Here is a 13,298-nt window from a genome sequence, read left to right as displayed (position 1 = left end):
GTCAGTTTACAAGGGTTAGTTACAAGATGTTACCTAATTAACTGCTAGGAACAAAATACTGTATTGTTGGGGGTTTTTTTTGCTCGGGTTTTTTTTTTGCTCAGGTTTTAACAATCACGTCAAAAAAAGCCCATTGCTGCCACCTTTAATCTTGTGTTTTGTGACATGTTTATTCATATAGAAGTTACTTTAGCTTTAAAGAAGGCAGACTAGTTGGAATTCTAAAATTCTCTTCTGTCTTTCTGTCTCTTCTTTCCCCCCAAAATATTTTGTATGCAAAATACATTTATAAAGAATTCTGGATTTTGTTTAAAGTTGGTCTATCAAAGGAGTCTTAGATACAAGATGAGACAATTCCTTGAAAGACAGAAGTAGAAGTGAGTCAAAATTCAGTTCTCCTTTGAGCTGGAACTATCTTTACAAAAAGAATGAGTATATTGTTCCAAGCTCCTGTAGTCTGAGATGCACCCTGCAGTACCGAGCTGTTCAGGAAAGGTGCTTGATGCTCCTCTAGTCTTGCAAAGCGCTTTGCTCCAACAGGTCCAAGTGTGCTGCTCAAGTTTGAGTTTTGCAAAGCAAAAGCTCCAAGGCCCTGGTACCTTAGAAGCTCTAGAGGAACTTAAAATCTGTAGCGTTCCATCAAAATCCTGTGCGTACTCCTCAGTTTCATACCTTCCCCCGACAACATAAAATAGTTTGTGACACCCCCCGCAAACTTTTATTTTCCTTTAAAGATTGAGACCCCGTGTTTTTATGTAAAAGAGTCTGCCAGGAGACAGCAGCAACTTGCGTTTGCTTTGGTGCTTCCCCGCAGCTTTGCCATCCCGGAGTTAAAAAGGCCAAGAGGTTCCCTAACCCCTGCCCGGACTGACCTTCTTGCTCTTTTTCGTGTGCGAGTCACAGCTCGAGTAGCCAAGGCTTTGGCAGCAGGAGTAGAAAAATTGCCGCTTAGAAATGAGAACTGGCCGAGTAGCGCTGTAAGCCTGGAGGAACGCGGTGGTGAAGCTGGCCCGCCTTCTGCAACTGCCGGAGCAGCGCACGCAGCCTGCGACTGGAAAGCTAAGCTGTGTGCTCTCGGCACACTTCTGCTGCCCGTGTATGAGGACGCTGGCGTAAAACCCAACACAGTTGCCCCTAGCTGGGTTCCTTCTGCAGTGGCAGGAAAAGTAGGAATTTGTCACTGAATTAAAGAGATTTGTTCTGAATTCTCACCTGGGGCAAATCTCCAGGCTAAGAATATTAATTTTTCTGGGGTTTTTTTAGTAGTGCTACTTGAAGTAGCGTGACTACAGTGCTGATGGAGCTCAGTACTCACTGCCACTACTATCAAGTCTCTACTACTAATTAATCCTGCTAAGTCCAAGGCTGTTGATTTTTAATTTCTCTTTTTGCCTAAACAAATCTTGTTAATATATTAAAGACCAGATATCACCCCATTCCTCCATTTCCTCACTTAATTTTGCCTGCCTTCCCTGGTCCTCTGCACATGGCCATGCACATTCATGCTCATATATTACCTCTCTTGTTAAGTGTCTTCAGTGACCCCTCAACGTCGCTCTACGAGCCCCCAAATTGTTTTGCAGTTTGCCAGGTCACCACCTTCCCCCAGGAGAGTTGGTTTTGTCAGGACGGGGGCTTTGCCAGCCACCCTGATAGCAATGAATCAGTGTTTTTCGTTTTCCAAGCCATATGCAAGCCAGCCTGCTTGGTATCAATCACACTGTGGCCAATTCACTTTGAAACGGGCTATCCATTTACCAGCTGACTTTTCTGCTGGGTTTCTGGACTGAGGCATCCCAAACCCTCCTTTTTTAAAATAAACTACGACAACGTTGTGACTGACCTTTCCAGCCAGTGTTTCTCAACTGTAGGCCGGTGTTTACTTTGGCTGCCTTCCTGCTCTGTAATAGACACTGTTCATGCCAGCTCATGGCAGAACTCACAATTAAAAAAAATAATAGCACAGATGTTTGTCGTAACTTGCTCTGCACACTCTACCTTGCTAGCACCATCCATGCCTTCCCCCCCTCTCCTAATGTCATCTCCTCCTTACTCTTGTTGCTAATCTAAAAGTTCAATATTTGCTTTTTAAAAAGCACTGGATCATGAAACTTTCCTTTCCTTGGCATGTCGTAGGGAGGGGCTGTCATGCAAGGGTAAGCAGACATGTCTAGCGGGTTGCTTTGCGTACTGGAAGTTCAGTGTTACCAACACATGAAAATCCCTCTGGCTTCTGTCCCATCCCTAGATCATTTCAGGCTTCATTTTCATCTCCCTTGTGTTAGCATCCACCAGCTTCCCAGGAACTGCTCCTGATTTACGCTGAAAGAAGCAGAAGTGGAATCAGAATGTTTGGGTAGAGAGGAAATATTGAAAAACAGCGTGAATTTACAACTTTGTGAACATTTGAAATCCTCTGCGAATGTCCTGTCCTCCCCTGGAAGTGTCGAACTAAAGGGTTCAGCGGATGTTCTTTGAGTCAGTTCCTCGTTTGGTTTGAGCTGTTTCCAGAACTGTATGAGTTAGACTGAATGCATGAAAAATAAATGTACCTAATATTTCTTTTTCTCCCCCCTCTTTCCTCCTTGCCGCATCCTGCAAAGGGGAGCAACAGAGTAAGTTGCCTGAACTTTTACAAAATCCTTTCATATTCTGTCTCAAAAGTTTTGTCAGGAAAATGGGTTTATCTTCTGGTCGACACTACTGTTGCCTGCCAACTGCTATTAAAAATGTGGGTGCAAAAGAGTCTTCTAGAAAACCATTAATGGCTCTTTGTTTTAATTTTGGGGAAGGAGATGTGTTAAGTGCTGATGAGCGGTGTTTTTTAAGGTGGTTCGGTAAGAATGGTACTATAAACCAGTCTTGGGACGGAAGATTTTGAAGGTATAGTAATAAAGACCTTCTGAGGAAAGGTTACTACAGTCTGATGAAACTCATTACAGCTGGATTTTTTGACCATACATCAAAGCTCGTATTAATGGGAAGTTATAAAAACCCAGCACTAAAGTCTTAAATAACAGATTTGCTGGCGTTGTTGGCTAAGCTGAACTAGATCAGCGTACTGGCTTTGAAGGTGCCTTAAAATGGATGGAGGAGGGTGGGGTCAACGTTTGACTTGGCTTCTAGACCCCTGATGTGTTCCAGCTGGACAGCAGCAGAAGGGTGTGGGGTGTGGAGAGGGAGAACTGAAATATGCATGGTCGGGTTTTTTTGAAAGTAAGCAGCACATAAAAAGACAGTTTTGCTGATGCTGATCTGATAAACTAATACTCAAGCAGTTCCCAGGGTTAGTACTTTTTAAATGCCATTTTTACTGAGCTGAAGAATGGAAATTGCACATCTCACACTTTGGAATATGATTCAGAGAGAGTTTGTCATACCACGGAAAGAAGTTGCACAGCTTTTGTGCTTCCCCCCACCCACCTTCTTGTTTTGGTGTATTAACCCTTAGGAAGGTGTATCTGGAGCATCAAAAGATGCTTCATAGCAAGTGTGGAAGGTAGCCCCTAAAACATTGCCTTGTATCATCTCATTGTGAGCCTGAATCCTTTCTGGGTTATTTGGGGAAGACTCAGGTGGGTTTTAAATGTTCTAAAGGTTGGGGAATTTTGTCTGCTTTTAATTTTTGTATTTTTAACCAGTTTCTGACCACTTCTGTCTCCATAGTAGCTGGGCTTAGAAGCACCAAAAAATCTTCTGTTTTGCTGGCCTGCTTGAGAAAAGAGGCTTTTACTGTTGGATGGGGAGGGGGTAAGAGAAGTGCTGTGTTGATGGCTTGGAGAGAGGGGCTTTACATTGGAGATGGTGTGAAGCATGAATGTTAACTGCGTACACTAAAATGTCAAGGTAACGTTCATAAAGTTTCTTTACGATATGCTGACTTAACTTTGCTGCTACAGTGGAAGCCGATTGGATGTCTGGAGGAGAGGGGTCAGACTTTGTCAGGAGGTAGATGCTTCGTCAGAGGAAATGGGGATAGATGGGGCACCAAAGAGCTCTTGGGGCTGGCGGAAACAGTCTGGAGGCCAGAAGGTGCGTGGACCAGCTCTGTTTTCTAGAGACCTGAGCTATGGAGCACCCCAGGGAGGTCAGGACCAGTAGCTCTGACATATAGAGGTAGCTGATAGCATAAGGCAGGTGACCTATAAGCAAGTAGAGGAGAAACTGGTGAGATGTGAGGATTGGCGGAGCTGTTAGCTCTCCTTTCACTCTGAGCAAAGGGCGGTTCTCGCTGTAAGTTCAGAAACGTTATCCTTCTGTTCCGGGCTGTCAGCCAGAAGGTAACTCCACAACACATCTCCAGAAGACCACCCTGATCTGTCTCTTGGACCCAGCTCCTTGTGCTGATACTTGTATCCTCATCTGTGTCCCCTCCCTGCTCTTTCACACAGGTCATTCATGCTGGGTTCGGGGGGTTGCATTGTCCCAGGCAGACAGATAGAATTGAACTGCAGCCGCATGCAGGGGCTCAAACCCCACAAACATTTTGAGATTTCTGCACTTAGTGGCATGGAAAATGAAACGGGTAAACCTGAGAGGTGACTGGAGAGTTTTTTGAGAGGAGGTCGGGGAAAGAGAGGAACGACAGGTTGAGGATGACGGTTTCTCAAAGCTACTTAGGCTGCTTTATGGTGCAGAGCTGCCCAATCCTTCCTTACAATCCTGGTACCGATGTCCTGGGTAGCTAGCAGAGCTGTAACCCTCCTGCGAGTGCTGCCCGGTGCGTCTTTCAGACTGTGGACCATGTCGTACGTACGTGCATAAAGGTCCGGCACCCACCCACCCATTCAGACTGTGGCTGCTTTTATACCTCTGCCTGTAGCTTTGCGCTCTTAGATGTACAAAAGTAAAAATAAACATGGGAGTAATGAGTTCCTAAGAAGAAGGAGAGAAGGGAGGGGAAGGGAAGGGAAGTGAAGAGGGTTTATAATCGTCGGTGGACTACTAATCATTTTTATTTTTACTTTTTATTGCTGCACAATCATTAATGTGAGACTTCTCACATGGTTAAAAATAAATATATCTTCAAAAGCTTTGTTGGCTAAAATCTGTAGCAGGGTCGTGTGGAATGAGGTAATGGAGACCTACCTCATTCAGCAAGCACATCTTGGCAAGCCCCAACTTACTAATATTAAACCTGAACTCCAGTCCGCAGCCTCGCGTGGAGGAAGAGTGGAGTGTTGCGCAGAGCAGCTTCAGTCCAGGTACTGAAGATGCTTCTGAGGGCCTTAATCCACCATTGCGAATTTGCTTCCTCTCCTGTGCATCTTCATCATCCTCATTTAAGAGGAAAATTCAAAAAAATCCCCCCCAAACAGCCCTCCAGAGCCTGCTGTTTGAAAACAACAGCAAAAACGGTAACGTTCTCATGAAGTCCATCTTCTGACATTGTTAGATTAAAAGATTAGATAAATGCTATGTCCATGAGAAATTTTGATTCCAAATCCATAGGCACTCAAGCAGTAAAACAACAACCAAAACCCCCCCCCCCAAAACCCAATGCAGACGCTCTTTAATATAAAAAATTCACCTGACCTTTGTCATCCTTAAGCCCTGAGTTAGCCAAGAATTTCTGCTTAATTTGAAGGATCAAAGACTTTAATGTTGAGCTCAGACTTGAGGAAATTCAACTGGAAAAATAAAAATCTGATATAAAGTCAGTTAGTGCAATTTAGTTTGAATTTTCTCTTGGGGAAAAACAGAATCCCCTTTGAAAGGAGAAGGAACATACTCTCCCTGCCAGGTCACTTTGCATGTTATTCCTTAGAATACTTCTTGGTGACATATTAATTGCTTAGATCCAAGAGGGGTTTTTTTGGGGGGGAATATGAGTTAGTTTTACCAAACGCAGATTCTAGATCAGCTACTTCATTAAGACGACCAGATGTCCTAATGGGTCCTGAGACAGCCCTGGACTACGGGAGCTCGGTGAAGTCAGGATGCTCGTTCTACCTGTGTGCATGGTGATGGTGCTCTCGGTTCATCTACTTCAGGCCTGGCGATTGCCGTGGAAATGCAGCTGCAGTCGCAGGAGCCATGCGTGCCTTGACGTTGTCACGAGGCTCTGATGCTTGCTTCGTCAAAACCAGCCGTGTTCCTGAGGGCTCTGCAGTCACCTCCCAGACAGACACTCTGACTCAGCCACTTACTGCCTGTGGTGATGCTCTACCAGTGCCCCAGACAGATTCAAACTGAAAGGAAGCGATTCTGCTCTGGGGTTGCTGAAGTCCAAGTTAAGTTCCTAAACTAGGACCAGTAAAGATTTGTTTGGGTTTGTTGCACAGGAGTAAGTTGAAAAGCAAACTGCGCTGATACATCAGAGGGTAACACGGTGTAGACCGAAGTGTAAGCTGTGCATTAACTGCTTTTACTTCTTTGTTTGTTTGTTTGTTTTAACTAAGATATTTTCAAAACGGAAGGCATTGTATTCTAGGAAAAGAAGAGCCCACTTCAGTCATGACTAAAATTGGCTTCGGGCCAGTTAGGTTTAAAAATAACTTTTTCATTTAAAAGCGTCAAATGTTTGGGGGCTTTTTTAAGTGGAAAAATGCCATAATTTTATAGACAGTGTTTCAGTCGTGGCTTTGAACAGATGAATTGAATTTTACAATGAAGTCACGGTGTAAAGGAGCGGACGAAGCGAGCGAGTGTGCATGCGCACGCCTGCCGGCTCAAAAGCAGCCCAAAACAGAGGGAGGAAGCGAAATGGCAGGCTGCTCTTCAGCCCCTTTCTCGCTACCCAGCTGCTTTAAGGCTGCGGAAACATGTTTCAGATAAAAACTGCGTTCTCGTTCTCCTAAGTATTTACTAGTTCAAATGAAAACTAGAGGCAACCGTGTTCCCCCAGTGTTCCCCAGGAAACAGAGCTGCCCTCCTGGTTTACGTTCTTGTAAGAGTAAAATAATTGCTGGCACGAGAGAGTTAATGTACAGGGAAAAGCGATTCGTGGTATTGCATCAGTTGCACCGACTGTAACAAGATGCAGGCTAACGGGGGGAATGATTTCAAAACCAGTCCTGGCGAAGCGGGTAACTGCCGATTGGGGTCGGGGGTTCAATAGCTGCCACAGGGTTTTACGTTTCTGCTGTGAAATGGGACTGCTGACATTAAGCAAACTCCGGGAAATTTAGAAATGAGCAAACTTTTTTTTTATTTTATTTCTGTAATGCGTTCATGGCGGGCTCTCTGCCGTGCTTTTGGCAAGGCAACTGCATATTGAAAATATTTTAAAATTCTTCGTTCTTTATGGCGCAGCTAATTTTTGCACCACCTCCGCTCTGACGAAAGATTTCATTGAGGCTCTACAGAAAGGTGAAAACCGTCTGGTGGTGAAGTTCCAGATCATGGAGCGTGTCAGCCCTGTTCTGGACATTTAGAGAGATTTGCCCTGGGGAAGGCAGTGAAGGTGGACAGCCTCTAAGGAGACTTCCCCAGCCCTGGTCAAGGAGCGCTGAGAGTTGGCTGGCGGAGAGGAAGGCGCGTCTGGTCTGTGCTGCGCCAACCTCTGCCACAAAAGTCGTTTGGACTCAGGTCTCGGATACCTGCAGTCAGGAAGGTCTGACCGCCCCTTCAGTGCGACAGCATGGGGTCACCCACGAGGGGAAACACACTCACTCACAAATATCACAAGGCTTTGGAACAATCTTTAAATATCTTCCTTGTCTTCCAAGTCAGTAATTGCACAAAAACCTACTCCCAAGTAGGATATGGGAGTAAATAAAAGTTTGAAAGATTTTTTTCTGCCAAAAGTCACCAGGCTCATCCTCCTGTAGCATTTACAGTGTAACAGGAAATGTAGTCATTGAACATGAGGGTGGAGGGTAGCTGGTGAATGGCCAGATACTTCTTTTTTTTCTCGTTTACAACGGAAAACAAGATGATCAGGAGAAACTGAATGATGTTTTCCCTGACTCTGTTTTGGATAAAAACTAAGATGTGCCATGTTTAGTCTGATACATGGTTCATGCTGGATTTTTTTAACCTTTCCTACCTATCTTTTTTTGTGAAGAAGCTTTAAGATTACTTTCCATATGCTGAGTCAGACTCAAGTCCCATGTTCTGTGTGTAAAGTCCTCCATTCTGGAGCCGCATTCTCCACTCGTGTCACTCGCCTTCCGTGATGTCCTGTGTTCCTGTTCTGTGGTCACTCCTCAGCAACTGTCCCAGCTGTTTCCCAGATCTGTTGTGGCCGTTGACTGACTGACATCCTCCTTGTCCTTTTCTGTTTGGGTACTGAATGATGTTTTGATGTATGGAGGAGGAGCTGGCTATGGACATTTTGTGGTGTTTGACCAGTGCGATTCTTTGGTGACTTTCATGCTCTTGATTCTAAAACCCCAGTTCCTGCAACTGAGGAGCAAGTGGTCTTACTCTGTTTCCTTCACATTCTTTCTCGTTTACACTCAGCCTCTGCTTTTCCTCCCTTATCATCAAGTTGTTTGTAATCCAGAGATAATTATATGTCAATGAATGTGCTACTCACTTCAAATAACGTATGTTAAATTATTTGGGTAGGTATAAGCTCTGTGGTGGATAGGTACAAAATTACCATGAGCTGTTACACAAGGTATCAGGCCTGTATCGGACCCTTTAAATAGCAGAGATTCCAACTTTCCAGTCACATTTCTTGCAGTTTATCGTGACCTGTTCAACCGTTTTCTATCCTGGGTGGCAGCATAGCTAAGGGCTTTTAGGGAACTCGGCTAAAGAAACTAACCAGCGCATGGAGGATGAAGTCCATGAGAAAAACGAGTCTTATGCGCTATAACGTGGCATTCAGTTGTAGTTTTGTTGTTTAAAACTCTGCTTGATTTGAAGACCTAGATATTTTCCAGTGGAAACAGGAACCTCCATATAATGAATAGAAGCCTTCCCAGTCACAGACCACAGTTCCTAGCCGTGTTCTGCAGACACTGGGTAGAAGCAGTCTGTATTTGCTCAGGACCATGGTCTGGAAACAACGGCTGAACCATAATTGTAAATTATAGTTATTAAAGGTTATCTAGCTGATTCAAACGGCAAATTCTCAGAAGCACTGTGAGTGAGATTGTCCTTAGCTCTGCTGTGAGGACAATGCACAAATAGCAGAGGCCACTCTTTTACCCACTTTTGCAGCTGCATTCAGTCAGGCATCCTCCAGTAACGCAACCTCTCTTTCACATGACCTGTGACCCAAGGTAGGGCTGCACACACTCGCGATAGATGGGAGGTGTTTTCATGCCGCCTCTCAGCACCAAGGAGCTCTACAGGCACGGTTCCTTGCTGTTCCTCAGCTGAGGGCTTTGACGTAGGTAATGGTCTGACTCTCTGACCAATGACACCAGCAGGCAGCCCCAAATGTGAGCCAATCAAGGTATGTCTCTGTAAGTACATACAAGTAACCAATGTCTTATGGAGAGGTAAATTCTGACCCTCACTTGTAGGACTTCATTACTTCTAGAGCAATGGCTTCTGGTTAAGGGCTCACTGCTGATTAAATTGTTAAAGCTAAGGCTAACGGGGAGAACAAAATACACATTGGCTGGAGTGCTTAACACCATCTGCGTTGCCCTTGGGATGGAGAAAATCAAGGCTCTTTCTTTAGGAAGATCATCCTTCAGTTGTCTTCAACAGTTTGAAAACATCAGCTCTCGATCTGGGCTCTGCGGGAAATACCTCTTAACCTGACGAGTGAGTGTATACGCTCAGAAGTGGTTTAATTGCAACCAGTCTAGGTCATGGAAGGGCTGGAGGATGGGCATGGGCAAGTCAAGGGCATCAACTTCCAGACTTAGAATTTCACCCGTTGTGAGTGGGTGTTTTGTCCTTAGTGTTGTTCGTTTTTAGTGGGCTGTTGGTTTTTTTCCATGTTTTCTGTAGTCTGATTAGCATTCTGCTAAAGTAAAGGTCTCCTTTCCTAGAACCCGTCCTGGCACGATCTGATTGGGGCTGTGATTTCTGCCCCATGTTGTATTTCTTTTATTTGGTTCCATCTTATTTGTACAGTTTCTTCTGTAAGCCACAGCATGATGCCTTTCCAGCAGCTGTTTTTAATATTGTGAATAGATACTATTTGTCTAGAAGCTGCAGTTGTGGTCCAGGATCCCATTTTACAAACTCGGAGTGAAAACATGCAGTCAAAGAATGTCACAGGAGAATTGACGGATAGTTAAGGAACAGTGTCCCGTCTGCGTGTGTTTGTTAAGGGTTTGTCGCTAGTGACTGAGTGCCCTTGGAAACAGGGGGACTTGAGGCAAACTACCTGTTCGTCACTGGTCTGACTGGCAGAGGACATGGGATTTGGGATTGTTTTGCTACTCATGAATACTGTAGAGAAGGTGTGTGATTTCTCTCACAGGAGTTCTCTCTTCGAGCCTGCAAAGTCAGTATAAGGAGTGGTCTGGAGCTTATTTACCAGATTGTCTTCATTTCATTTCTAAAGCTTGACACTCGTTCATTTGAGTGTCCTTTCTTACCTGGGGGAAGCATCTCGGTTTAAAGTATGATTGGAAATTTGCTCAGGCGGTTTTGCTGGATCAGTTGTTCAAGTGATTTTAAAATCATTAAACCTTGTGAACTAGCCTAGACATAAGCAGGCTTGTGAAGTTCTCTATCCTTTTGTTTCAAAGGATTTTACCCAAGTGAGTGTGTGTGTTTTTTCAAAGGACCCTGGTGTCTTTGCTCAGGAATCCTGAATGGGTTTCCTTTAGCATATACAAGCATCAACTTTTTCCCGTCAACGTTCAGATCTTTTCTGATGGGATCCCACTGGGGAAGTGCCTGTATTTCTAGGGATCTGTTTCTAGAATAATCTGTGATTATTCCTTCCACATCTGGGTCTCTTGGCTATAGCCCACTTCACTCTCCCTTCGTAGACTGTTGGTCCTTGGCAGCAGAATTTCACCCATCCTGAGTGCTAGGTTCCTACGTAATTGTCCCTGATCAACACGCCAGTAAAGCAAAGGAACTCAAATTTTCAAGGCAATACTTAAATACACATCTTTTCTCTGGTGAGGCTTGGGAATATTGCCGTTCCCTGAAAGATAAAAGGATGCTGCGCTCCTCGGTGTGACTTGCTCCTCTTTTGTGCGTTGCTGGGTTTTGAGGCAAAGCCATTCCTGCCTGTGATCTTTCTAGCTGAATCTTCCATTTCAGGTGTTGCAAAGGTTTGCTTGACCTAAAAGATGCTCCTGTTTTAAAGCAGTTGCTTATGTCTTACTTGCAGCTGCATTTTTTTTCTGTGCAAAGCTCTTGCTTCTTCAGTATCAGTGGCCTTCAGGCTGCTTTTTCACAGCTTTTTATAAGATATATTTCATCGCACATAGAAGAGCAGTAAGCTATCTACCAGAGTTTACAGATAGCCACAGATGCCTGCAAGATTGTCACAAATACCCTGCTCCTTCCAAATTCAACCTCCAACTGACAACGGAAAATTACAGTTCCAATATCAGCGATGCTACCTCTCCTGTTGCTGAGCATTTTGGTAAAAACACTGCTTCGCTATGGTAACTCCACGAACCCTTGGGAATGACTCTTCAATGCTTCCAACCTTCAATTTTTTCTTGACAAGTTTCTGGCTATACCCTGGAAAATTTCTGGAGTCTGCTATGGATCTACAGCAGCTGAAAATGTAGGGAGCAGCATAAACTAAAACACATTTATGTTAAGTAGGAAAAGGAATAGCTTTGGGCAGGGGCAGTTTCCAGCACAAATTAAAATGTCCACATTCACACTTAAAACTCATTAGAGAGTGAGGTAAAATTACGAAGAAGTTGATACCGAGTTTCCACGCTGTCCTCCTGGAGATACACAAAACCGAAGCGGCTTCGCTACCGAACATAAGCTCTGCTCGACACAGAATGCTTTTGTTAATAATCCTACCTGGAATCTCCAACAGTAGAGTTTTTTAGTCAGTCCAAGTTCAGGCATCACGGTGTTCAGGTCTGGTCATTTGTTTGGAAACCACCGTAATTTCTCTTATTTTTAGGAACTTACTTTTACTCAGTTGAAAGTTTCTTTGCTGGAAGATACACTTAAAAAGACACAACATGCTTCCAAAATGTTGTGCTAATTAAAAAAAAAAAAAAAAAAAAAAAAAAAAAAAAAAAAAAAAAAAAAAAAAAAAAAAAAAAAAAAAAAAAAAAAAAAAAGGACAACAAGGAAAGAGAAAACCCGCTCATAACCAAGTTACATCAATGCCTTCCTTGGACAGAATACTCTTAATGGCACAGCCTGCTGTGTGTCCGGTAACGTACTCCAGAGGCTGTGCGTGCAGCGAGCTTCTCGTTCAGTTTCTCTGGGCGTAGTACAGCAGGATGTTTGCATCTGTAACGTTTGGTTGTAAAAGATGCAGAGTGTATGGGCATCCAAGCGTTGTATGTGTCTTGAGAGTACGACTCATGTAGTCAACACAGCAGCATTTGCCGGTGTGTAACAAAACCGCGTTCTTTTCTCGTTTCTTCCCCGTTTGTGTTAGACATGTCATACAAGAGCTAGAATACGGGGCAGACTTTGCAAGCAGCCACGGCAGTTCTTCCTGTTTTTTGGGTTTCCCAAAGAGAACCGTGCTCAGTAAGTTGTCCTGCTGCCAAAGGTTTTATCATGTGGACTGAGTATCATAACGGAACAGGCAACACCATCTTCATGTGTTTTTAGACATGTTATTTACTGGGGTTTCCCTGAAGAAAGCTTAGGGATTCTTTCCTTGTGAGTCACTAACCAAGTGATTGTTTTTATATAAACTTTCCTTCAGCTGGCTAGAGTTGGAACACGGTGTCTTCTGCTGCTTCTGGGGTCTGACTTTTCTCTTAATTCCTTTTAATAGAGTTCCTGCAACCAACAGGATGGTTTGAACCTCGTGGCCTTCCCCCGCACCCTCTCTGAATTCCATGATCTTGCAAATCGCTTGTCAGGCCAGCAGAAACGCTGGTGGCAATCGCTACTGGTGTGCAGTTCCACTTCTCGGCTTTCTCCCTTGTGGTGCTTTTTCAGCTCTGCACCTTACTTGCAGCTGAGGGAGAAGGTGCTGTTGGCATTAGCCAAATGTTTATGTTTTAGGTGCTGAAATGAAAATAAGAAGCTGGTATTTGACTTCAGCGGCACAAAGGTTAAAAGCTGTGAAGTGCTGCGTTTCTGTGATGGAAGTCACTGAAGCCAGAGAGACACTTGCCTTCTCTTACATACCCCTGAATCTTTCCCACCCTCTTTCAGTGGCTGCAGCGGAGTTTTCTTTTGCCAGTGGAGTGGTGCAGAGTCACTTTTAATTACCTCCTTCCACTGTTTTTGATTTCAAGCCCAACTGATGGCGCCAGGGGCTGAAC

The 13,298-nt window shown here is 44.2% G+C and overlaps 1 protein-coding gene across 1 annotated transcript in view; it reads left to right on the top strand.

Annotated features, from left to right (window-relative positions):
- The window catches only part of DNM3 (dynamin 3), a 146,992-nt gene that overhangs the window by 111,443 nt on the left and 22,251 nt on the right, over window positions 1-13,298 (top strand). The window contains exon 19 of the mRNA XM_010138017.1: window positions 2,604-2,615. Coding sequence (XP_010136319.1) covers window positions 2,604-2,615 — 12 coding nt within the window. The remainder of the gene's footprint in view (window positions 1-2,603; window positions 2,616-13,298) is intronic.

The sequence above is a fragment of the Buceros rhinoceros genome, unplaced genomic scaffold, assembly GCF_000710305.1.
Source record: "Buceros rhinoceros silvestris isolate BGI_N320 unplaced genomic scaffold, ASM71030v1 scaffold11096, whole genome shotgun sequence".
Classification (NCBI taxonomy): domain Eukaryota; kingdom Metazoa; phylum Chordata; class Aves; order Bucerotiformes; family Bucerotidae; genus Buceros; species Buceros rhinoceros.
This window is presented reverse-complemented; position numbering and strand designations above follow the sequence as displayed.